The following is a 27,959-nucleotide window of genomic DNA, read 5'->3' as shown; positions in this document are numbered from 1 at the left end:
AACCGCGCTGAGGACACGTTACAGAATGAGTCCAGAAACTTCCCAGCAGGCACTGCACGCAAGCCAGCTATGTCATCCCCTTGCTCCCTACCCGTGACTAACTAGGCTGTAACATTAAATATTGCGATTAAATATTCACAGTGTTTGTTATACATTACATGGTGGAACGCAAGTGTAAATGCAGCGAGTGAGTACACCTCAACAAGGTGTTGCCTGTCGTACCACCTCAATACTATGCATGAATGGTGTAAAGTTAACATGTGGCGGAACGAAGCCTAACCATTTAAAAAAAAATAGTTAGAATAAAAAGGTACAGTATTGTGTCAAAAGTTTATTCTGACTTAATTAAATGGAAAATATCTTTGTACTACAGCTCTAAAATATCTCATACGTTTTGAGCCTCATTCCACTGAGGGCTCTCCCATCTTTAAACATGTTGTATTGATGTTGAGCACACAGAACAATTAAGCAAGTTTATAACTAAGGAAAATTATTATTTATAAACTAACTGTTTGGTTGAAAACTTACCAGTTTATACAATAGGTTTAAATTATTAAACTAAATAGATTTAATATTAAACTACTAATATTTTTGTTTTGAAAAAACAGTCACCTAAAAAACCTGAATGACATGATTTTTTCTATGCAAAAAAAAAAAAAGAAATGTGTGGATTACAATTAAAATATGTAAATTATATCTATTTATATTTTATTTTATTTTAAAGCCTCTGTAGGAAAATATAATACATACAATTACCCATTTATACAGTTGGGTTTTTACTGCAGCAATCTAGGTAAAGTACCTTGCTCAAGGGTACAGCAGTTCTGTCCCCCACCTGGGATTGAACCCACAACCCTCCGGTCAAAAGTCCAGAGCCCTATCCACTACTCCACACTGCTGCCAAGTTGATAAACCATCTATACTTAATAGCAAACGGTAGAAACTGATAAGCAGAGGTTACAAGTTTAATTAACATTGACCAGTTACAGAGTTACAGTTTAATAAAACATCTACTTATTCTAGTTAGACAGTTGTAGATAACTGTCATGAAAATGATTATGACATACTTATACCGATACAGCACCCATAGTTACGTTTCAGATTGTCTGTGTGTGTCATGCAGTGAGTGTAATTATAAGCTGTTGATCCATTCATTCTTTCAAAGAGCACAAAGTGAATCACACCCTTTCACACACACCACTGAACTTTGTTCACAACAATGAACTTCAAGAGCTGTCCTGGTAGCTTGAACAGATAGGAGCATTTTTTTTTTTGGTTTTCATTCCAGCTAACAAAGTGGTGGTTGGTACCTTTAGAACCGGACTTGATTGGTGACTGAAGTGTTGTTTACCTATCACTGCCTTAAAATCACAAACCAGGTGAACCGTGCCTGACTCACATGAGCACAGCTTTAAAAGTCATCAGGTTTCAGTGAGCTCAGTGTGCAGTGACTTCAAGGCTCCTGCAGCTAATACAAGTTTTCCCAAGTCAAGGGAATGAAGATGCGAGGCAAGGTGCTCTTTGTGTTTCTTCTGCAAAGCCTTTTTCTGACAACGGTGTCTCCAGAACCCTCCTCTGAGGAAGACAGCAGCAGTGAGATCCACCACGAAGAGCAACGCAAAAGTAAGGATGGCTTACATTGCATTGTGTTCTTACAATGACTAGAACAGTGACATTTATTTATAATGAACTTCAGACTCACAAATACAGTCTTTATATTGGTTTAACACGTGTTTGTAAGTTTATTATGAAATGTGTGTGTGTGTGTGTGTGGCTCTTTGAGCTAATATATATATGAGTGAGAAAACAAACTATTTAGAAAATTGAATTGATATTGACAAGCTATAGTCTGGGCTTTTAAATTTATTTTTTTCTATAAAAAAGTTGTTTTGTATTTTGTAAAGGTTTTTAAAATATTTTTAACCAATACATTTGTGTAATATGTGCTGTTATGTACTGTCAATGAGATGTACTGTCTGAAATGGAAATGACAAGAAGCATGTAAAGCGGTATTGTTTATTATCTATTTTATCTTCAGCCCCAAACCCATGACATCTCAAACAGCATATGAATCAATATCATACATCATCCACTTAACATACTTAAATAAAAGTCTGAGCAGTATTTTTTCTTTCCCCTATTTTCAAATCGTAATTTTGGAAACTACCAGTAAATGTGATACTATAACATAAAACATATTTTTGTTTTAGTTAACTATATATGCATGCTATGGAAGAGCCCTAGGGCCATGTGAGAAAAAAATTAAAACTCAAAATGTCATCCCTTCTTAAAGGCGAAATTTTGCGTTTTTAAAGCCAAAATTTTGACTTTCAAAGACAAAATTTCAACTTTCAAAGCCGAAATTTTGACTTTCAAAGACGAAATTTCAACTTTCAAAGATGAAATTTCAAGTTTTCATTTTTTTCTCGCATGGGCTCTTCCGTAGCCTGCAAAGTAATATCAGCTGCAATGAGCAGTAATCAGACACAGCAGCATGTCATGTTTCAGGAAAAAAATCATCTTTCAGCGTGAAATGAAGATACAATTACACAGAAGCTGGGAACCAGTAACCAGTAGCAGCACTCAGTCAGGGTCGGTGAAAATGTTTGCGGACTTGAAGTCTTGTGGCAGGTGGAATTTTATAACTTAACTTGGCTTTTACCAAATACGACTGATAGCGGATGGCAGCAACTTCGGGGTCTATCTTTTTCTACAGCGCTACCATTTTAACTGCATTGGCTAGAAATGTATTAACATTTCAGTGTTTTTTAGAGGGTTTTAATAGCATGTTTAGCATACACTTCAAAGTGCATTAATTATGAAGCTATTATACTGCAGTTTTGTAAATACACATATTTTGTACAAAAGTGTATGATTGTGAGAACAACTATACTATGGGAATTACATATATAAACAACATGTATTTACCTTGGTTATGCAACCCTATCAATAGAAATGCATATTACATATGCTTTCAAAGACTATCAAAAGTGTATCTTAATGTGTAACCAGTGTTTTTAACATAATATAACTTTCTAGTTTTCTCCTTATATAAAAAATACATTACATTTTTTTAAATAAATAATTCAGTGCCGCAGGTTTGAGCAATAGCCTACTAACTTGCTGATTCATGTTTATTGGTAACAGGCCCAGTGGTAACAGAGTACGTGCAGATCTCTGCGTTTTGACTGAATGAATCAACTGGAAAATTTCTAGGAATCATTTAATGTAACTTATACCAGATGATAGCTGAATCAGTGCTGGGGAAGTAAAGGGACATGGAGAGATGAGCAAAAGATACATAAATAAAATTGCTACTAAATTGATGAAAACAAATATAATACGTACATTTGTATGTGCAATGTGTGTAGTACTTCTCTTTATATAAAGAGAAAATGTGTGTATTTTAAGCCATGTGTAAATTATCATGTGTCATTTTTTTATTGATATAGTACCATGTTTTAATAACAGGTAATAACAGTGATTAAGACAAATGTTCTATTGAAGCGTATTTATCCACAAGGCACATCCACAAATACTAGAACCTTAAAACAATTAATACCTTTTTGACATTATTTCAAAGAGTTTTCCTCCATTCAGCTTGGTTATTGACCCAGAGGTTCTGGAACCTAGTAAATGTTTAATGATAATGATAATGCAGTTTATATGCAGTACATATATGCAGCACTGAACTGCAGTACATATATCCAGCACTGAACTGCGTATCAAACCCATGTTGTTGAAGCTGACACCCTGGGATCCTTCAAGAAGCTGCTCGATGAGATTCTGGGATCAATAAGCTACTAACAACCAAATGAGCAAGATGGGTTGAATTGCCACCTCTCGTTTGTAAACTTTCTTATGTTCTTATGTTCAGTGATGTGTGAAGTGACTGGGGTCAGGCTGAATGCATAACTGAACAAACATGGAGTGGAGTGCAGCCAAGAGAGAAATGGAGAGAAGTGAAAGAGCTTTATACTTTCATTCGAGAACAAGGACTTCTTTGGTTCTCAGATTTCGTCCTCGCTGAAAGGTTTAAAAAGATTGTTGGCATCATTCAAATCTGTAAGACACGTGGCTCAATTAAATTAAATTAATTAAATTAAATATAGGATTCTCTTAAAAATGGCTAGAGCTTAGGAATGCCAGTTAGTTCAGCACCAAGCACAGGCACACATTTTTACACTGGTGTAAAAGCTAAAAAAAAAATAGAGCTACTGTTTACTTGGTAGTATAATTCCAACAATGTTTGCCAACTATTACAGTTCTGCTTTAAAAGCTTTTTGAATATACAAAGTGACAAGCTGTATTTATAGCATTGGCAGGAGATGTAAGTTACTGACTTGACAGGTTGTTGGTGCTGCTTAAGCTCTCAATCCTGTTGCCTGCTCTTAGATTTCTGTGGTGGAAAAAAAAACCAGCCACCCTCCACCTGTTATTCAAAAAACCCATAGTGTACAAGTTTAAACATAAAGAGAAGAACGCGTCCCAGACGTCTTTTTGAATGATGGTGTGATCATCGAACACAAACAATGATTGTGAAGTAACAAGCATAGTGAAGGGGTTCCAGAAGGTTGTACAGGTGTTATGAAAATCCCTCGATGGTAGCTCTTGAAAAGCAAATTCATGTTTAAAGTAGGATACAGTAAAACTATTTCATTCAAGCATATGTTAACTATGCAAGGCATGTTTCCGGAGATCCCCTTCTTAAACATCATATCTAGATCAGTTTTAATATACAGTATGAGCTTTGTTTTAAAGCCATTGTGCTGAGTTTGTTTTTATTCATGTTTATTTATTCCAAATAAGCGAGGCTATGATGACATTAAATAATTTCTTCTGTGTTATTTGTCTGACTTCACCAAATAATGAATCATCAAGTTTTTTTGTTTTTTTTACTGAGAAGGGGTCACCCTGAGTTATAGTTTAATTAGTCAGCTGAGAGAGATTTTGCATCAGCCAAGGGTAAACGTCCAGTAATCGCTCACTGATTGAGGATATTGTTACGATAGTGCTGACATACAGGAAATTATTTCTCAGTGACCACATCCTTTCAGAATGACAGGAGGCAACCATCACAGCAAGTCTAGACCAAACTTTACGTTTGTTTAAAAATATATGGCAAATTTACCAATTTAAATAACAACACTATGTAACACAATTTTTGTTCCTGGGTAGTAAGTGTTATTTCCTAATTGCTTATGCCTCAAAAGTATAGAAAATGGCTATTATTCCCCACAAACTTTGCTTTTGTGACCAGGACAGTGATATTTTGAAATTTACCTATTTCCAGTGAGAAAACGGGCAAATTTGTGTCTTTTCGTTCACATAAAGTCAGAAAAAAACAACATATGAATCCAAATTAACATGTATTTATACTAAAGTAATACAAAAATGACTACAAAAGATTTAGAAGTGAGTAGTTTTTCGAGATTTACGATTATACTGTAAATCACTTTCACGAATCAGCCCCCAAATGTAGTCTCCCATCATGTTCTCGTTATACTGTCCTTTATTGACAGCTCATCCAGGCCTCAAAGCCATGCTGCTCCATAATGGTAACAAGTACCCGTCTCTTCCCCTGGCTCACTCGGTGCACCTCAAAGAGGATTACAACAGCATCAAGACCTTGCTGGACGTCTTGAAGTATGATGAGTACGGCTGGGACCCCCGGAAGGTGCTGATGCCACCACTGCACATCAAATTGGGCCTTATGAAACAATTTGTCAGAGCTCTAGATAAGGAGTCAGCAGCCTTCAAGTACCTTCAAGACTTCTTCCCTAAGCTGTCTGAGGCAAAGGTCAAAGCCGGTGTTTTCGTCGGACCACAGATAAAGAAGATCCTGGAGTGCAATGAATTCCCCAAGAAGCTCACTAGTAAGGAGAAAGCGGCTTGGAACAGCTTTGTCGCAGTGGTTCGGGGCTTCCTGGGCAATCACAAGGCCGAAAACTATGTGGAGCTGGTTGAGACTCTGGTGAAGAACTACGGCACAATGGGCTGTAGGATGTCCCTCAAAGCCCATATCCTTGATGCTCATCTTGATAAATTCAAGGAGAACATGGGAGCGTACTCGGAGGAGCAAGGCGAGTGCTTCCACCAGGATATACTGGACTTTGAACGCCGCTACCAAGGACAGTATAACGAGAACATGATGGGAGACTACATTTGGGGGCTGATTCGTGAAAGTGATTTACAGTATAATCGTAAATCTCGAAAAACTACTCACTTCTAAATCTTTTGTAGTCATTTTTGTATTACTTTAGTATAAATACATGTTAATTTGGATTCATATGTTGTTTTTTTCTGAACGAAAAGACACAAATTCGCCCGTTTTCTCATTGGAAATAGGTAAATTTCAAAATATCACTGTCCTGGTCAAAAAAGCAAAGTTTGTGGGGAATAATAGACATTTTCTATACTTTTGAGGCATAAGCAATTAGGAAATAACACTTACTACCCAGGAACCAAAAAAAAAAAAAAATTGTTACACGGTGCAATTAATTTTTTTCATTAAGCTCAAACTCATGAAGTCTATATTGATTAAATAAGTACACTGGTACCATATGGCAGGCCATTTTAGCAAGGAAATATGGAAAACCTTTGGAAAATTAGCTTTTTTAGGTTTAAATAGCTTGCAGCTCTAAACTAAACTTCAGATATATTACTAAAATAAATAAATAACTAAATAAATGAACAGCAGTGCTTCCAAATTTAAGTAAAAGACTAACTTGAAGGCACTGGTAAGGCCTGTGTAATTGAACTGTTCTTATGATATTAACAGCTCAAATGAAAAATGAATACAGGATATATATATATTTTTTTAATTCATACTTCAGTTGTTTAATCTGTGATTTTCATCAGGAAACAACGAAATATTGACTAAGTATTGACTAAATACTTACCTCCCTACAATTAACCTATTGTGTAAACTATAAAATGCCCTTGATCACAATGAATACTGGTAAGTTAAAACAAGAATGTTATGTAGAGAGCCATGAATGACAGCTTCACAAGGACAAAACAATCTCCAGTTTTCAGGCATGCAATTCGCATCATCCAGTTTTTTTGAAAGGGCCAGCTTTGTCAGAACCAGAAAGATCTGATAAAAACAGAAATAAATATTAGACAGTGTTAATGTGCTATTTATATTTTCTTATTCAATGACTGGAAGTAACCTGTCATTCAAATACTGCCACCTTGTCAGAAGAGGAGAACGAAATTCAGGTTCGCTTTTTTTCTAAATGAAATAGTAAGAATATAAGTTATTTGGATCCTGTTTGTTATAATCATTTGGAAATTGTTTTTTAAGAGATGTGTTTTCAAAACCTTACAGGTATTGTTTTAACTGGATGTGATACTGTCTCTTAAAGTTTTTTTAAAAGAGTATTGAAAGTTTTAGCAAATATACCAACATATACTGCGGTATACTAAATAGAAGTAAATGAAAGTGAAATCATGCTTAAGCACAGACAATCTGCAACCGCCGCGTATAAAGTACTGTTTGTTAAAACATGGTATAAAACATGGCTAACTATGATAAAGCATGTTACAAGCATGGTAAAAACAAGCATAGTAAAAGGGCAAAATAGCAGGGCAAATTTCCAAGTACTGTGGGACCAATTTTACATACAGTAGGGTAAGCATTATTGGCAGAGTGCCGATCTCCTGAACGTAGGCGTTGCTTGTTAGTCAGGGCGACTTCTAGTCTTCTTAAATGTATCCACTATCCTTCTCTTCATTTTCCCCTTGGAAGTAACGCTTGCTTCCCAGCCTTAGAAGCCTATTGGTTCAGTCTCACTTCCATGAGGGTGGCTCTCCACGAGCCAAGGGGAAAGCATGTCATCTTCCTAAAGTCACAAACACATCATTCCTATTTCAAGTCCCAGGCCTTACTCGTCACAGCCATTGCTCCTGTCCCGTGAATTCTGTGAAAGGTATAACTATTTTGCTGATTTCATAATCAATCCATATTTTAATTAATTAATCATTTTGCAAAACTTAAAGCAGACTACCTTTATCACTGTGAACTATGAACCAGGCAATATTTCTAATCAGTACACCTTGAACTTGTATTATACTGCAGGTAATAATGTTAGAATTATTAAGAATATCTGTGGGAATTTTTACAAGTGTGTGTGTGTGGGGGGGATGATATATATATATATATATATATATATATATATATATATATACATCTACAGCGATTATGGCCAAGTTTTCCATCACCCTATAGAATTAACACCCTATAGAATGAAGTCACAAGTACAGTCATGTAATTGCTTACATTTTCAATTACTATTATTACTTTTACATACTAAGAGATAATTGTTAAGAATTACTTCAATGATCATATTATTGCATTAAAGCTATTCTAATATTTTTTTTTGTAGTAGGTATACAATAAACTTCAAAATATAACTACTTCAACTACACTGTGATTGGTATTTTCCAAACTGCACTACTGTATTTGGTACACAATGTTTTGATTGGTAGGATAACCAAGTTATGGAAACATATTATACATAAACAACATGTGTTTACTATTGCTACATTCCCTTTCATACTGGGCCAGATTCTCAGAGCTCTTCACTCCCAGTAGTTATACTGTCGCACCTTTCTGAAAGGAAAAATACAACTAAATGGAAGCAACTCAAAGTGACTACTTAATTCCTGAAATTCAATTTCTGACTTGTTTATTTCAGGTTTGGTAACATTATAGGATTTTTTTTTCCCCACTGTATTAACGATACTGATAATTTGGAGCAAATTAGTTAATGTAGTGTGGCAGAGTAGGGGGTGGAGGAGAAAAGATGTAGTCCAGGAGGGTGCTGCAGGACTACATTCCCCAGAATGCCTTGGGAGTGAGCCAGGACAAGGTTCACCTGGCTCTGATTTTAATGAGGGATTAGCAGGCAGGTATTTAAACAGACCAAAAGGTTTGTTCAGTGTTGTCTGTGTGTGAAGATCAAAGTCCTGTGTGAAGCAAGTGTTTTTTTTTGTTTGGCTGGTAAATGGCTTAGCCATCTAGTGGGATAGTTAGAATACAACTAAAAGTTTAGTTTCGCACTCCACGTGGGAGTTAAGTTTTTGTTTGTTTATTTTTATTTCTGTAAACAATGAGAGTGCTAAAAAGGACCGTTCAATGTCTGGGTCTGCTGAATTTAAAGGGGCAAACAAACCTGAGCTGGGAGGCTGTGTTACAGTAGTCAGTACCTTTTAGTATTGTTGCTTTCTTTGAGTGTAGGAAACAGCGGCTGTATTTTCTCAAACCATGAATCAGCTCTAATCAAAATGTTTAGATTTAAAAGGCCTTGCTATCTGAACTCTTATTTATTCATTCATTCATTCATTCATTCATTCATTCATTCATTCATTCTTTCAATCATCATTTGGCCAATAAAGGTTTTCCTATGGATGAGGCCAGAGTAAGTAAATACTATAGTAAATATTATGGTGGAATCTTATAAATCATTAATATATTTCATTTAATAAATTACCATTAATACTAAGGTTAATGAGTACTCTAATTAGAGTAAGTCCTCCATCCAACGTACAAAGTGTGGATGAGATAAAACTCACAAATGCTGCTTTATGATGCAGCAAGAGGGGCCGATACTCACCTGAAGCAGCTTCTGATTTGCAAAACATGCAGCCATTTTGAAAGTGACAGCAGTTAAACATCCAGTTATAAGAAATGAGTCAATGGAATAGCCCAGGTGTAGAGAATGTGCTCCTTTCTGATTTATTTTTGGAGATTACAGTTGGAGCTTTTGTGCTGCAGCCAGTATAATCTTTAGCAGCATTCATCGTGTTACATGACGAGGAGATCGAGGTTAGCAATTAAACAAGACCACACCCTCTAACCTTGATGGATTATGGAAAAAAAAATGCGGTGAAGACTTTTTCTACTCTTTGGCTTGAATAATACCTGCAGTGTATAGGATACAATGAGCACAGTCATAAGGATCATTGACATAGGGCCTTGAAGAATGTTTTTGTTATTAGAGCCCAAAAATTGTACTCTTCCTACTACTTTAAAGAGAAACAATGGGGTTTATTCAATCGATCTAAACGGAAGAGAATCTTGAAAAACACATAGCATTTTCATATTTTACATATTGTTTCTGACAGAAATAAAAGATTTGCATGAACCTATCCAGCCCTGGTCCTGGAGAGCTCTGGTTTTTGTTTCAACTTAGTGCTCTTACTTAATTGAACCAATTATTGTCTTAATTAGTGAAGATTAAATGGTGTTCCAGATCTTTAGCCTTTGATGATGTAAAGACTTCTAGAAAGCCTGCAGGATTGGGGCTCTCCAGGACCAGAGTTGGAAACCCCTGTTATAGATGTTTACTGATGTTAGAAGCCATCTGCTTGGTTAACATTATGTGACAACTGATAACCACCCCATTTACTCCAGTCTCAATTAACGCCTACGTATTAATAGGAGAAAGTAATGTTACAAAATGTAAACAAATTTAGAGTGCTTAAAATCCCTTAAATTACTAGTTGTTTGGTAAGCAGTTTAAATCTTGTTTCGGTACACAGTATATTAGTATAAACTATATTTTAATATTGAATTTATTTTATATGCATGTGCTATGGTGCACTGTACACCGTTCAGTGAAGCAAGCAGGCAGAACCACAGGTAACAAGCAAATGCTTTTCAATAGGGCAGTTTTTAGTTGTTTGGCCAATACTGCCAAACAAACACTTTCAAAATGAGTCGATGAGCTGTTGAATAAACAAAAAGATAAGCCTTAAAGGATCTATAGGTTTTGTTTTTTTTTTTACTTTGCCACTGTTGTCGCAGTAGGTATATCTGAGACTGGGGCAGCTAGGCTCAAACCTGAACTTACACCTCAGAAGACACCTAAAGAGAAGCTCCAACTCTCTTTACACAGTACTGTTACTATCATCATATATAGTCTAAGGCAGGCACTGCCCCTCACTAGTCTTTTTTAACCTGTCTGGTTCACATTCGTTCCAAATATGAAGAGAAGGAAGGAAGGGGCTCTGTCTATCTGGTTGATAGACAGGAGCTAGGGCTTTCAAACTGGATTTTGTATGAGACAATAATTAAAAATGAAATACGTTTTGGCACATTTTATTGTTAGCGTGGAACATCGCATGTGAAATTACTTCCACGAAGGAGATTCCACAAAGCTGCTGGTGTGGTTAATATCATTCAAAAGAGATCGAAATGACCACAGCTTCACTTCTCTTATAGAATGGACAGATTTGCTCTGTATTTGTGTTCCCATTTCCACGTTCTCTTTTCCCAAAACCTTCTGTTTTTACCTTTAGAGCTGTTCAGTGTTTATGTTCTCAGTGGTAAATGAAAAAAAATGAACCTTCCTCCAGCTAAACAAGTAAACACATTAAGGAAACAGCTACGCACAGTGTGGGTAATGAGTAATATGGCTGATGTAAATAGCAAAGCATGCACCTGCATATTTCTGCAAAGTGTTTATTGCATCATCCCTGAAACGATTGATTGTATTTATTTTTTCAAGGTGGATCCCATGGACACTGGAAATACGATGGTAATTATTAAATATTTCTTACAACTTGTCTTATTTTTTTGTTCTTAATAAAAAAAAATATATATCCTTATTACACACAGTATCAATGGATAATCTAACAGTTTAGAGAGGATAAACTCACAGCCTTAGATGTATGAGATTATATTAGCATTTTCATGTGTTGACATTACAGTACATTGACAAAGGTATATTCAGACCTTTTAGAACCTTTTGTCCTTAAAGGAGTGTGTAAAGCATTATCCCACTCTGCTTTTGTAGTTTTCTGATCGGACTCCAGTTTAAAAGACTAATCTAGACTTTAGAATCCTATATCTAGCTGAGATCCATACTGTAGTTAATCCAAAATCTTTCAATTTAAAATCCTTATGCATTAAATTAAGGATCAATTAAGAGTAATTGATTTGTTTCCAAATAATCTCATCTTAAATAATGGTGTCTTTTGTTTTGACCACAGATCAGGACACATGGTCCTTAGACTTTAAAAACTGCAGTGGAAAATCTCAGTCCCCCATCAACATTGACACCAGAGCAGCCATATTCACCCCAGCACTGCCTCCGATTGTTCTGCAAGGATATGATCTGTCAGATGAAGAGAAACTGACTTTGCAAAACAACGGGCACACCTGTAAGTGACCACTGGGGGCATTGTTGTGAAAGATTTGTCACAATTTATCATTAGCCTGGGTCTTTTTCTCGGGACTTGCATTTAAACAGGTAATGACAGCATTGCATGGTTCCAAAGTCCAAGTCAGCCTTTCTGTTGAATGTATCCACTCTACAGCAGTGTATAGGTTGACTGGTACTGCAGTTTCCCAGGTGAAAAATGCTGTGAAGTTTCCTCCACTGTTAAAGCCGCATTTGAATATTCATCTTTCATCTCTGTAGTTAATCCACTGAAGCATAAAAGTTTCAGCGTTTACCTTCTTCTGATGAAAAGTTAGGTTGTTTTTCTGTTGAAGGTGAGATGAAAATGAAGGCCTTTTTTTAAGCAAATGCAGCTCTCAGTAATGAAAGTTTCATGTTGGTAACATACATATAGGATTTAGGCAAGGAAATGTAGCTGTTATCAGTTTGCAGTTGAGTATATTTAGTGGGAAATGTCTGTCTGTTTTTAATTCAACATGCATTTAAAGTGTTTGTGTTTGTTATGTTCTAATCTGTTTGACGCATTTTAGTGTAAGAGACTGCGTTGTCAAGATATGATAAACAGATTTCGTTGTACTTAACAGGTGCTAAAATGCTTTTAAAGCATGTTCTCTATTTACTGCTAATAGATTGCATCTGTTTATTCTTGCCCTGCAAATTGTTATTAACATTGTAAATATCTACAATGGAATAAATATATTTTTAAAAAGGTTATTATTGCTGGTGCAAAATATGATTTTATGAATAAGAAAGTCAGCAGAGCACTTTTTATTTATTATTGGGAAAGACCTGCTTTATGTGGGGTCATTCTGCTGTAGGAGATGCTCACTGAAGGGCAGCAGATATAATAACAGTACTTTCTGTCATCTCTTTAGTGCAGTTGAGTCTGCCTGACACCATGCGCATTGTCAGGGGATTCGACAACGTGTTTGTAGCCGCCCAGCTCCACTTCCACTGGGGCACCGTAAAGGTTCCAGGATCAGAACACACTGTCGATGGGCTCCACTTTCCTGCAGAGGTATGACTCACTTAGTAGCTGATGAATCCAAAAAGTTGTCTCTCAGTGATTCAGCATCAACATCGTGGCTTGGTAAGCCATTACATACACTCAGCACTCATACAGACCTGTCAACTCTCCCGTATTCACCGGGAGTCTCCCGTATTTTCGACCCTTCTCCCAGACATCTCCCGGGACAGATTTGCTCCCGTATTCTACTGTTAAACCCCCTTATGTCAGCAAACCTTTAATGTCTACAAAATTCATGGCCAGCGTGTGATTACTGCAATCCCAGTCTGTACATAGCAGGGTTTAGGACCCAGGGGAGTCCTGTGTCAGGCATGCATTCAGTGCGCGAGGCAAGTTCACATACGTAGCCATGCACCTGCACCCTCCCCACCCCCACCCCCACCCCCGCTCTCGATTTTGTATTTTCAAAAGTTGACAGGTATGAGATTTCAGTTTACAAAAGCTCCCGTATTTTGAAACCTCAATGTTGACAGGTATGCGCATACCTTCTGTCCTATGTCAACCTCCACTTCATTTCCAACTGTGTCCGCTGGTCTTAGTTTAAATTAGTGGGTAGCATTGACTTTGCCAACTCCTTTTAAGATAGCAAAACTTCCCCTTCCCGTGCTTCTTTGTTCTAAGCTAAATAAATTCAGTTGATTCAGTTCCATCAGCCTGTCTTCATAACTATGCCTTTAAGCCCTGGGATTAGACTGGCTGCTCTTTTCTGGACTCTCTTCAAGACTGCAATGTCTTTTTTGTACTGTGGGGACCCGAATTGAAGACGTTATTCTAAGTGCAGCCTTCAACGTGTGCTTAAGGCTGCAACTAAAACACACTTACGTCCTGTATTCCAGCTTAACTATGTTTCAGGTTATAGCTTGCTTTAGTTTGCACAATGAGGGTAGTATGGAAAATAATGTTCTGTTTGGGATTTATATTTTATCCTAAATTCATATCACAGGGGAAGCTATCTCATCCAACCTTACTTTAAAATTATTTGTTATTGTAACATGATTTATAAAGTATAATTCGTAAAAAAAAATAAACAAATATAAATATTACTGTGTCAGGGGCTAAGAAAATATATATATACGGTAATGAATATGTGAATATTTATCTGTTTCTCAGCTGGTTTTGTGTGAAAGCACCACAGAGCTTCAGTCTAAATCTGTAAACACATTTACTTTTAATAAACCAGCCTGGAAGAGTACCGACAGCCTCCAGCTATCTTTTTTATGTAAAATCAACTTTTTACATTACATTTGAGTGTACTCATTCGCCCCTATGCATTTGACTATTATTTTGCTTGCAGTTCTTAGAGCGCATTGATTATGTTGAGTTTCATCACACAATTACAGTACAACTTCTGTCTTTTATCATACTCTGCAATATATGACCACTGTATGTGTTTAGCAAACTAAGAGTATTTAGGGCTCTTATTTGTTCTAATAAAAACAATAAAAATATTTATATGTATACAATATCTGTTTGTTGCAGATCCACGTGGTTCACTACAATACTAAATATGACAGTTTGTCAGAAGCAGCTAGCAAAACCGATGGCTTAGCTGTGCTTGGTGCTTTCATAGAGGTAAGTGTTGTTGTTTTTTTCATCAATATTCATATCTCTGCCAAGGCATAGCAGTAATTTACAAGACCCTTTTCTTTGTTGCCCAATATGCATAAAGCATTAGCATACTACAGTAATATAGCACTGCTGTCCTGTGCATATGGTGATGGCCAGAATGTCTGAACAAAGGGATGTAGTTTTATCATCCTATTTCTGAAGTTAAAGGTTTGGGAATAGTACCCAGGTTTTTCAAAGGGATGTAGTTTTATCATCCTATTTCTGAAGTTAAAGGTTTGGGAATAGTACCCAGGTTTTTCAAAGGGATGTAGTTTTATCATCCTATTTCTGAAGTTAAAGGTTTGGGAATAGTACCCAGGCTTTTCAAAGGGATGTAGTTTTATCATCCTATTTCTGAAGTTAAAGGTTTGGGAATAGTGCCCAGGCTTTTCAAAGGGATGTAGTTTTATCATCCTATTTCTGAAGTTAAAGGTTTGGGAATAGTACCCAGGCTTTTCAAAGGGATGTAGTTTTATCATCCTATTTCTGAAGTTAAAGGTTTGGGAATAGTACCCAGGTTTTTCAAAGGGATGTAGTTTTATCATCCTATTTCTGAAGTTAAAGGTTTGGGAATAGTACCCAGGTTTTTCAAAGGGATGTAGTTTTATCATCCTATTTCTGAAGTTAAAGGTTTGGGAATAGTACCCAGGTTTTTCAAAGGGATGTAGTTTTATCATCCTATTTCTGAAGTTAAAGGTTTGGGAATAGTACCCAGGTTTTTCAAAGGGATGTAGTTTTATCATCCTATTTCTGAAGTTAAAGGTTTGGGAATAGTACCCAGGCTTTTCAAAGGGATGTAGTTTTATCATCCTATTTCTGAAGTTAAAGGTTTCTGAATAGTGCCCAGGCTTTTCAAAGGGATGTAGTTTTATCATCCTATTTCTGAAGTTAAAGGTTTGGGAATAGTGCCCAGGTTTTTCAAAGGGATGTAGTTTTATCATCCTATTTCTGAAGTTAAAGGTTTGGGAATAGTGCCCAGGCTTTTCAAAGGGATGTAGTTTTATCATCCTATTTCTGAAGTTAAAGGTTTGGGAATAGTACCCAGGTTTTTCAAAGGGATGTAGTTTTATCATCCTATTTCTGAAGTTAAAGGTTTGGGAATAGTGCCCAGGCTTTTCAAAGGGATGTAGTTTTATCATCCTATTTCTGAAGTTAAAGGTTTGGGAATAGTGCCCAGGCTTTTCAAAGGGATGTAGTTTTATCATCCTATTTCTGAAGTTAAAGGTTTGGGAATAGTGCCCAGGCTTTTCAAAGGGATGTAGTTTTATCATCCTATTTCTGAAGTTAAAGGTTTGGGAATAGTGCCCAGGCTTTTCAAAGGGATGTAGTTTTATCATCCTATTTCTGAAGTTAAAGGTTTCTGAATAGTACCCAGGTTTTTCAAAGGGATGTCGTTTTATCATCCTATTTCTGAAGTTAAAGGTTTGGGAATAGTACCCAGGTTTTTCAAAGGGATGTAGTTTTATCATCCTATTTCTGAAGTTAAAGGTTTGGGAATAGTGCCCAGGTTTTTCAAAGGGATGTAGTTTTATCATCCTATTTCTGAAGTTAAAGGTTTGGGAATAGTACCCAGGCTTTTCAAAGGCTCTTAATGGCCGGGTGACTTTGATCGTTACATGTTATCAAGATCAAAAACCTATCCATGACGTTTAGAGGTTACAAGCCTCTGTTGATGTCAGTGCATTACAGTGTGTTTTACTGTCAATTTGTACTTGTTGTAATCAGTTAATAAAGTTTTTTTATCATTTTAACTACAGGAGCCAAGCTTTTGTTTTATCCTGTTGTTTTGATTAGTAAACTGACCTTGCAAGAACGCAACAGGAGTTTCACAAGATATAATAACATCGGGTTTATGACATTTTAGAGTCACCACACCTTCACATTCACAGAAGGAAATTTGCACATGCCTGTGTGTCTATAAATAGGAAATATACACAGCCTTATCATTTATTTATTTATTTATTGTGAAATATAGGAGGCTGTGTGGTCCAGTGGTTAAAGAAAAGGGTTAATAACCGGTTCAAATCCCACCTCAGCCACTGACTCATTGTGTGACCCTGAGCAAGTCACTTAACCTCCTTGTGCTCTGTCTTTCGGGTGAGACGTAATTGTAAGTGACTCTGCAGCTGATGCATAGTTCACACACCCTAGTCTCTGTAAGTCGCCTTGGATAAAGGCGTCTGCTAAATAAACGAATAATAATTTTAAAAAGCCTTTAAGTTCAATTACAAAGCCATAAAAGAATAAACTGTTTCTGTAAAAAATAACTATAAAGTTGTTTTTTTTCTTCAAATTTAAAATAACAGTTTTTAAATAATGCTTCTTTAATATAGATTGGTCCACAAGAAAATGCCAACTATGATAACATCCTTTCATCTTTGACTGATGTCAGTATTGAAGGTAAGTTCTTCTTCTTCTTCTTCTTCTTCTTCTTCTTCTTCTTCTTCTTCTTCTTCTTCTTCGCTTCATTTTTTGGTTTCACAGATCTAGCATTATATAAGGCTTGTAGTAAAGTGCTATAGATCTGTGAAACCAAAAAGGAAGTTTTTAACCATAGCCATACTGTAGAGGTCAATCCAAAGAGAGGACAGGGACAACATTTGAAAACAGTAATTAGTCCTGGCAATTACATATATTTTATAACCCACCGATATGAAAAAAGAATAACGCATGAGTGTCATTGTTTTTCATGAAATATCATCTATTCATATTTGTTGATTGCATATAAGCGAAACAAAGTATAAGACGGCTGTATATTTTCTGTAATGTATTCCAGGACTATGTTTCATTATAAATCTGTGATTTTGTAGTGAAGAAATTAAGCTGACAAATGGTTTTTGATTCAAAAACACTTTTATGTACAAGAAAGGTATACCTCCAATACAATCATATAAGTGCAAGATTTAAACTGACTTTGGACAAGGCTTCGGTACAGCTCAGTGCATATGTTTGTATTAGAAAGCACGGATATCCATGGAGTCAATTCGAAAGAGATGAAAAGACTGAAGAAACTTTACAATGTTAGGCATTTATACCTTTGTAAACACTTGTTGACCACTCCCATTTGTCTTACTTCTGTCCAATGATAGGGGTTACCAATCTATCATTGCACATTCCTGCTGCGGGGGAAAAGTGGGGGTTGAATACCACATTGTACCTAGCAGGGTGCATCCCTCTTGTCTTTCAGTTCCCTTCCCCCCATCTCACACTATCACTGCTAATATCCTGCCTGTTGGTGTTTAGCTCCAACACTTATCTGTGACTTCCAGTCGTGTTAGGCTATGCCAAACAAATAGTAGCTGGTTTTGCCAACTGGAAATGAAAGAATGCGAAACTTACACAATACTCATGCAGAAAGCCATCACTACAATTTGGATAATGAATGCATTTATTGAAGCAAGCGGTAGTTTCCCCATTTAGTTTAGCAGCACTTCAACTGAAACCTCCTTGGGGCCTTTCCTGATCATCTAATTGTAAGACAGTAAAAGGCGATTCCTTTTCATCTTTCCCTGCTGAGCTGGCGCACATAGGCTATACATTTTCATGTTCTCTCATGCCTGGAGGGTGTGAGTGCAGATGACCTAACAAATCATGCACTATGCTTCCGTTTTGTAAGGATACTAAAAAGAGAGTAACTAAGTCAATGGGCAGCAGTGTGGAGTAATGGTTAGGGCTCTGGACTCTTGACCGGAGGGTTGTGGGTTCAATCCCAGGTGGGGGATACACTGCTGCTGTATCCTTGAGCAAGGTACTTTACCTAGATTGCTCCAGTAAAAACCCAACTGTATAATGGGTAATTGTATGTAAAAATAATGTGTAAAATAAATTAATAATAATGTAATTGTATGTAAAAATAATGTGTAAAATAAATTAATAATAATGTAATTGTATGTAAAAATAATGTGATATCCTGGATAAGGGCGTCTGCTAAGAAATAAATAATAAAAAAACACAGACTTGCTGTTTATTGTTTTAGGTAATGGATTGTTATTGTTATGTTGGCTATTCTGCTATGTCGATTTTTATATTGTTACACTAATATGAAACAACTTTTCAATGCTAAGATTGTAGCAAAAAAATATGCTTATTTTGATGCAATCGGTAACTCTTGTGTTTACATCACTTGACTACACAAGACACAATATTCACCAAGATGTGCCACTTCCTGTTCTCTGATGAGGCTGCTTAATAAATGAAAACATAAATTCTGCTGGGGTACAGAACGTAGAATATAATGTTTTCTCCAACTGCTTATGAGTCTATTCTTTTTCAGAATCGGATACAGAGATTCCTGGCTTTAATGTTAGGTTTCTGTTGCCACCCAATCTGGACCACTTTTACCGCTACAATGGGTCGCTCACCACTCCTCCGTGTTTTCAGACTGTTAATTGGACTATTTTTAATGAAACCGTCAAAGTTTCAAGAAAACAGGTTAGTAAGCACTAATCCAGTTCTCTCACCCCACTTGAAACTCTTGCTTTGCCCAATAGTTCTGAACTTTGTCATACTGAAGATGAAGGTGTTTTAATAACAGTTTTGTTTTCTTAAACTAATTGTTTCCCATGACAGACATACAAGTGAGTAATACAACTGATGAACTTCCGTGTTACGAAACAAAGTGCTAATGCATTAAAGAGATTAACCTACTGCAGTGCAATACAAATACCATACAGTATTAGTGTGTAAAAAAAAAACTGTACTGTTCCGGTGAAACCAGTGTCCTTGTGTAAATCACAAACTTCCAGACAGTCTGGTACAATGTGACAGTCTCTATTTGAGAGCCCAGGGCTGAAGGGCTGGGGGTATGCAGGTCAGGATTGAGGTGCACTCTCAGAGCTGCAAGAGCAACACAAACACAACTTTTATTGTACTTGCTGAAGACTAAAGGCATGAGTACATTATCAAAACCTTCATTTCTATACCAATTGCCCTTAATACTGAGTTACTGTACATTTGTAGGGTTGTGGTTTTATTTTATTTATTGTTATACCAATTATCCTAAACCTTGTATTACACTGTGTAACAATTTTTTTTTTTTTTTTTTGGTTCCTGGGTAGTAAGTGTTATTTCCTAATTGCTTATGCCTCAAAATTATAGAAAATGGCTATTATTCCCCACAGACTTTGCTTTTGTGACCAGGACAGTGATATTTTGAAATTTACCTATTTTCCAGAACATTCCAGATAGATTCAGTGCTGAGTAAACTTGGAGTAACTTCTAGAACTTTCTAGAACTTTCCAGTAATATAAATAGTAGTATAAATACAGGGGCCTTAAGCCCACTAGTTCAGTTTAGCAGTTCCAGCTGCCTAAGTGGATACATATCTGCATTTTTCTGAGATGGCATCAAGGTCATAGGAGACTTCAAAATGATGGCATTCCTGATGGGTCTCCAAGGCGGTTTTACCAAGTTTCCCTGCTATCTTTGCCTTTGGGACAGCAGGGACACCAAGGCGCAATGGACCCCCGGAAGGTGCTGATGCCACCACTGCACATCAAATTGGGCCTTATGAAACAATTTGTCAGAGCTCTAGATTAGGAGTCGGTAGCCTTCAAGTACCTTCAAGACTTCTTCCCTAAGCTGTCTGAGGCAAAGGTCAAAGCCGGTGTCTTCGTCGGGCCACAGATAAAGAAGATCCTGGAGTGCAATGAATTCCCCAAGAAGCTCACTAGTAAGGAGAAAGCGGCTTGGAACAGCTTTGTCGCAGTGGTTCGGGGCTTCCTGGGCAATCACAAGGCCGAAAACTATGTGGAGCTGGTTGAGACTCTGGTGAAGAACTACGGCATAATGGGCTGTAGGATGTCCCTCAAAGTCCATATCCTTGATGCTCATCTTGATAAATTCAAGGAGAACATGGGAGCGTACTCGGAGGAGCAAGGCGAGCGCTTCCACCAGGATATACTGGACTTTGAACGCCGCTACCAAGGACAGTATAACGAGAACATGATGGGAGACTACATTTGGGGGCTGATTCGTGAAAGTGATTTACAGTATAATCGTAAATCTCGAAAAACTACTCACTTCTAAATCTTTTGTAGTCATTTTTGTATTACTTTAGTATAAATACATGTTAATTTGGATTCATATGTTGTTTTTTCTGACTTTATGTGAACGAAAAAACACAAATTCGCCCGTTTTCTCGTTGGAAATAGGTACATTTCAAAATATCACTGTCCTGGTCACAAAAGCAAAGTTTGTGGGGAATAATAGCCATGTTCTATACTTTTGAGGCATAAGCAATTAGGAAATAACACTTACTACTCAGGAACAAAAATTGTGTTACATAGTGTTATTAATTATTAATTATTGAACATGAATTGTTAAATATCAATGACAAGAACAAGGGTATATGTTAATAATCAAATTATATTTATTAAACAACAATAATATCCATGGTTATTGATAGTACTGAACAAAACAGTTATTTGCAAATATCTCTTTAGACAAGAAATATTAGTCACTAGCTTACAATTTAGATAATTGATCAATATTACCTAAACTGGGAGACCCCTCACTGGCAAAACCTTAGCGATATGAAGGTCTGGGGAAGTCAGTTGTCTCTCACAAATCTCTTGATTTATATGTGTGTCCCAACAAGCAGGTGTATGCAATAGAGCTCTGTAGCATTACATCACTTCTGTTGCTATGCAAACTTACAGTTTCGTAAGTCTAGTTTTAATTATAAAACGACTGATTTGTGCCAGTATGATACCATTCTCTTCCGTCTCAGGGGCCCACATTCACTCATGGAGTAATACCTACAGGACGGTATGGGCTATCTTATCTTACAGATACATCGATGCCTACACAGACCCTACTTTGTGTCTCTTATCTCTTGCTCAGCTGGCATACATCATCCTTGGCTCTGTGCTTGCCATTGTTTAGCAAAAGTTTATGGAAAAACACTTGCTTACACAGTTTGTATATGATTACATTAATATTATATCAATATTTAAAAAATAAGATTCTTATCAATGATCGCAATTGACTTTGCTTTTGGTGACGTGCTCGTCTTTGCTTAATGTAGCACCTGCAATGTTCTGTTTTCTCTCTCCAGCTTTCAGAACTTGAGGACACACTGAAAGCCGGACATGACACAGTACTATCCAAGAACTTCAGAGCCTCCCAGTTACTGTATGGGAGGAGAGTTCTGTCTTCCTTTGAGGAACTCAGCAGTCCTGGAGGGGTGAGCAGTGGGGGTAAGGGACATCAATACCTTTAATATATATATATAAATTAGCTCAAAGAGCCAGCTGCCAACGTTTCGATATGTTGTACATATCTTTCTCAAATTTGAATGTAAACGATAACAAGTAGTTGTCATGCCGTCAAAAACCTATAAATACCTCCAATGTTTTGATTCAAACACAGGCTCCCTTGAGAAAGATATGTACAACATATCGAAACGATGGGCAGCTGGCTCTTTGAGCTAAAATATATTATTGTGTTTTATACATAATATCAACCTATATATATATATATATATATATATATATATATATATATATATATATATATATATATATATGTTTTTTAGCTCACAGCAGTAAGATGTTCTTCTAAATATCATAGGTATGGACCCAACTTACAGGCAGGTTTCCACCATTTACTGTGATATACTGTATGTTAAAACACAGACGTGTTATGGTAAAGCATGGTAAAAACTATGGTTTGCCAAAGTAATGCAAATATAGTATGTGCTGTAGTAAGCATGAGGGAAATTACTATATTACCAACAATTTAAAAAATCACCTGGTTAAGTTGTTTTTACACAACTATACAGTTTAATTTGACAGCAGTTATGCTATCAGTAGATTGCAGAAAAATCCAGAAACCATGAAAATGTAAAGCACATAAAGTCAGAACAAAGGACTCTTCTGATTCTGATGGGTCTAGAACAGATCCCCGGTAAATCTCGAAGGGAAAGTGTGGTTAATATCAGTTCAATTCAGCTTGAAGTGCAAGGACATGAAGTGGCTCAGCAGGTTCGCTTTGTTAATAAAGGTGGAAGCTGGCCGATGTTTCTTATGGTTTCAAGTGCCCAATGGTGGGGGAGTTTCTAAGAAACTGAAACACCACACCTAGTTGTTCACACCTATTCATACAACCACTCAGTAAATACAGCTAAGAGGTTTTTGAACCTTGGTGTGCTGGTACAACTACACACCATAAGGGTACATTAAATATGTATTCGATAAATGTGTCATACAGTACACGCCAATCCTGCTGCTTTGTCCAATAGATTATTGCTCTTTAGTCATACACATACAAGAGCCAGGTGGTCTACGACCAACTGAAAATATGAAAGGAGAATGGCAAAGGCAGATTACTATCAGACAGAGTGGTGGCAACACCCTGAGAGTTTCTCCTTGGACCCCCAGCCCTTCAGTCATAGGTGAAGGGCTGGCTAACCTCATGACACTTATGACGTGAGTAAGGTTTGGAAGGGTCTGAGACCCTTTGTCCCATATTTGAAAGGTTGACACACTTGTGTGTTTGTCTATGAGAGATGGCAATCATTCAGAAAGTTTAACTTTTAAACTGTACAGAACAGCCTCCTGCCTGCATAGAACTAGTTGGTCCTTGTCACTCATAAAAAAATCTGCTATTTTGCAGTGTAAAGTCAAAAAAGTATTTTGCAGTGTAGTCAAAAACAGACTAACAAAGACAATCTTCCTTATAGCAACAGTTCATGCCTGGTCATGCTCTAAAACTCATATGACAAGCATTGCTTAGGTAAAATAATAAGTTTACAAAGCTTGTGTTGAAAGTTATTTTGCTCACTGTGCCAACAGTGTCTGTCATCATCATATCGCTTGATCAGCATTAGCCCCTATATTTCTAAAATGTAGTCGTTGTACGTCGTTTAACAAGTTTCTTTAAGGTCTTTAACAATCATTAACAAAGCTGGTTTAAAACACTCATAGAGTTTGCCTTGGAAGTGAACTTAGATGAAAACATGATGGCTTCTATTAAAAAGCCAACAGGTTGCTTGACTTACACCAGCTGTTCACCTGACTGATTTGTCACAGTATAATTTGGTAAAATAACGGGTTAGTTGTGGCTTTTGTGGTGGAAACAAATCATTATATTGCAATTACAAAAGAAAAAATACAAATGGTTTTAAAAATTGACTGATGGGCATTATTCCACATCACAAAACCGCCACACCAATTTTGCAAAACTGAAGAGCGAGCCTTTTCCTTGCCTCATCGGCGCCACGTGCTTTCCTTAGTTTCTTATAGTGTTGTACATCTCTACCTTTGCTGTATCATGTATATTGTATGTACTGTAGTTCTTTGCCATCTATGTGAGCAGTTGTACACAACATTGGTTATGCCTTCCAGCTACTGTATGCTTGGGAACATGCTCCTTACAAACTTTGTGTCTCCACACAGGTACTGAAGACACTTCAAGTGGAAAATCCTCAAAGCGAGGTAAGCAGAAGAAAAAATACACTTACTTTGGACAATGACAACATAATAAACAGATTAAAGATTTAACCTTGTGTCTTTTTAACCATTGTAATAGTACCAGCTCTAAATGCAGTCATATGTTTAAACCAATTTCAGGTCTTTTTTTTTTTAAGTCTTTATATTAACAATATTTTGTGTTGATTAAATTTGTGAGAATAAAAAGTATCATTTAAAACCCCTTTGATTTTAAAATTAAAATAAGTGATAACTGGTTGTTGTAACCTCATACTTTCTCAGGTGCCAGACTGGGATCAGGTGAAGATTCATCTGAAAAAGACTTGACAGATAAAGATGAGGAAGGTTAGCAGAATGAATGAATGCAACAATTGAAACAGCTATTATTAAAAGTGATAAGCAGTTTTCATTTACAGTATATTCACACTTTACCTTTAAATGCTGTGAAACCAAAAAGCCTATACCACTTCCAGCTTGTCACCCACTAGTTATCTAAACTACTTCACTGATGAGAACGTTATTCATGTACTGCTGTTTCATGTAGTCAAAACGAATATACAGTTGCTGTATTTAAAGTGTTAAAAACATATAGCTTGTTCACATGTTCAATAACTATGAACTATCATTATATTATTATTATTTGTTTATTTAGCAGACACCTTTATCCAAGGCGACTTACAGAGACTAGGGTGTGTGAACTATGCATCAGCTGCAGAGTCACTTACAACTACGTCTCACCCGAAAGACAGAGCACAAGGAGGTTAAGTGACTTGCTCAGGGTCACACAATGAGTCAGTGGCTGAGGTGGGATTTGAACCGGGGACCTCCTGGTTACAAGCCCCTTTTCTTTAACCACTGGACCACACAGCCTCCTCTATAATCAGATACATTCCGATATATTTCTTCAAAAACAAGAATTGAGAGATATAAATAGTGTATTTTACACCTAGTGCTTCAACCTTGGCTGATGAAAGTAAATCTTTTTTAAGCAATGCCTAGTCTAACCTTCCCTGTGCTTTCAACTACACTAAAGGTAAGTGATCTATATCTGGCTCCTCAGAAAAACTATGGCACACCTATTACCAAGCTGCGGTCCATGAGAGATAGAGCCATCTGTAGTGCAGCTCCTTACCTCTGAAATGCACTACCCAGCTCCATAAGAGACTCAGACTGGGGAGATTTTTAAAACTCGCCTCAAAACACATCTTTTTAAACTAGCTTTTAAGTATCTGTGTTAATGCTGTCTCTTACTTTGTTGAATGTATTTTTTATTGTTTTTTATTACTGTATTTTATTTTGCCCTGTCGTTTGTTATCTTGTCTTCTATCAACTATGTTAAGTGCTTTGGGATTGGAAAAGGTGCTTTATAAATAAAAATGTATTATTAACTGTAAATATCAAATCCAGTACTGGAAAGGTCCAGTCACACTTTCCATATAGAGGTATATATTTATTACGTATTGAGTTTAAGTACTAATTCTAAAAGTAACAATTAAAACAGTTTATTTTAGTATAATTAGCATGCTGTATTTACTCTACCAGTGTCCCAGAGTCAAAGAAACAAACTAAAATCCTTGAGTAATTGTATTTTGTTCCTTTTCTCTTTTCCAGATGCAAAGTTTGCCTTGGGCCTAGGTAACTATCTTTGTACTGCATTACTTGGGTGAAAGAAAGGGGGACATGGGGTTCAACACATCCCAGTAATCTTTGAAGACCCCACAGCAAAACACAGAACACAGTCATCCAATAAGGGACTTTTTTAATGTTCAAACAGTGATCTTAATATTGCCATGCTTCTGGTACCATTCTGAATGGCTGCTAACTGAGTATTTCTGACTAACTACATCTACTGCTAAATAAACAAATCATATACTCACTCTGCAGTCCAGAAACTGGATGAAACCTGATAAGGAGCTCCTTCCTGAAGTCATGAGAAACTGAAAATATTATCAATAACAACAGGGGGAAGAAAACCTGCAAAGTCATGATTACATTTACTGCCCCATCATAAAGTAGACTACATTCATTATTAGTAGTTAATAATTGACAGATGAAAGGATAAAATGTATTTTCTGATTTAATAAAACAATTACCCTTTTTAATTGATTATAAATACTTCGCTCAGATGTGATAATGCATTTCACAGCGATCATACAATTGTTTAATCATGTTTATTTCCTTTTTTGCAGGCGAGATATTAGCTATTGTCTTCGGGGTTCTTTTTATAGTGACATTATTATCTTTTATGATGTACATGGTTCAACAGCGAAAGAAAAACTCAAGGTAATTTGATTTCTGAAATACAGTACAAGTGCAGGTTTGTCTATATGTCTTGGCCATTTGTTTGCTAATTATCAGTCTGGCCACTACAGAAATGTGATACCTTAATTCCTAAATACCTTTGTAAAAAGCTAATGGAATGCACTTAAGGTTTCCAATGCCCCAACATTGGGATTTAAAAAGGAATAAAAATCAATCAGTCACAATACCTCTTTTATGGCGAATCTCAGCTTAACCCTAAAATCACCATCAAAATATTATCTGTACATAATGCAGGTGGTGATGATCTGTCAGCTGTATATGCTGTGCTGCTATTGTACTAGCTAGTTAGATGCCAGATCAAATACGTTTAAGACAAATTATTTTGCACATTTAAATTTCAAATCACTCTTTTTCTGTTTCTACAGATTGAGAAAGGATACCAGGCAGAATGTTATCTACACACCTGCATCCAAGGAAGGGGTATAACCTGAAGGAACCCAGTTTAATATTCAATTCATGTATTTTGTGATAAATGTACAGTAGATAAAGTATGTGCCTGTAACGATAATGCATTCAGTTTTACATTCAGAAAATCCACAAATGAGGTCTAAAAGATAGTCCAAAATGTAACAACACTTTTCCCCATATAAACGTTAATTCAAAATCCACATCCTAGACAAAAGAAAAATAAACAGGGGAGTAAAACGTCAGTCAGTAGTTTAGGAGCCGATGACTTTTTTTCAACTACAGATCAATCAAGCAAAACTAGTTTCAGCTTGTGGTCATCTCTAATTCTTCCACACAGCAAACAAACCCCCCTTTGTGGAATCTTTGAATGATACTTAATTCTGATACTGAAGGAATGTACCATTTATATACTGCAGATTGCAATACCACTGAGAGAGATGATTGCAGATTTTGTTTTGTAGTTTAATTCATACAATATATTTTATTTATATGTATTTTTTACTGTACCATAATACTATATTTGTGAATGGTGTCAGTCACATAATGTAATGACTTTGTATCTTTCGGATGTATAAAAACACTGATAATGTGTAATACTGTGAAATGTGTGTGTCCTGTTTAGTGATGTAGTTGAGACCTAATTTAATAGGCAAGCTAAGTCACATGACTCACAACTGTCTGATTCAGTCAGTCGTCCTCATGACGCAATGAAAAGAGCATTAGGAACTTCTTCTATTACAGACTACTTCATTAAGAAGGCTACAAATGCAAGTGAAGACGACAGCAGCAGTGCATCGACTTTGACTGTGGACACAAACACAAACAAAGCTACTTAATCACTGACACGTAAAGCATTCTGACAAGCGAAAGAAAGACACTTTGTGGAAATACTCATAAAAATTAGATAGCATTACCTATTATATGTATTACTAGAAGTTCAGTATACAAATAAAATGTGAATTTGTATAATAA

At 36.4% G+C, this 27,959-nt stretch overlaps 1 protein-coding gene across 2 annotated transcripts; it reads left to right on the top strand.

Moving 5' to 3' along the window:
• Nucleotides 1-1,165: 1,165 nt before the first annotated feature.
• Nucleotides 1,166-27,959, top strand: LOC131698648 (carbonic anhydrase 9-like). Of its 2 annotated transcripts, none has more exons than XM_058991481.1 (13): nucleotides 1,166-1,623; nucleotides 11,517-11,546; nucleotides 12,001-12,171; nucleotides 13,067-13,209; nucleotides 14,698-14,790; nucleotides 17,160-17,226; nucleotides 19,100-19,257; nucleotides 21,884-22,025; nucleotides 24,225-24,263; nucleotides 24,540-24,596; nucleotides 25,872-25,892; nucleotides 26,447-26,540; nucleotides 26,945-27,959. In XM_058991481.1, exons 1-13 carry the CDS (start codon nucleotides 1,497-1,499, stop codon nucleotides 27,003-27,005), a joined length of 1,203 nt encoding a protein of 400 aa, XP_058847464.1. In that variant the 5' UTR covers nucleotides 1,166-1,496; the 3' UTR covers nucleotides 27,006-27,959. The 2 variants fall into 2 exon arrangements, with proteins under 2 accessions (XP_058847464.1, XP_058847457.1); XM_058991474.1 differs by having other exon boundaries at nucleotides 1,168-1,623; nucleotides 24,540-24,602; nucleotides 25,869-25,892.

The sequence above is a fragment of the Acipenser ruthenus genome, chromosome 2, assembly GCF_902713425.1.
Source record: "Acipenser ruthenus chromosome 2, fAciRut3.2 maternal haplotype, whole genome shotgun sequence".
Lineage (NCBI taxonomy): Eukaryota > Metazoa > Chordata > Actinopteri > Acipenseriformes > Acipenseridae > Acipenser > Acipenser ruthenus.
Note: the sequence above shows the minus strand (reverse complement) of the source record. Positions and strands in the feature narration are given on the sequence as shown.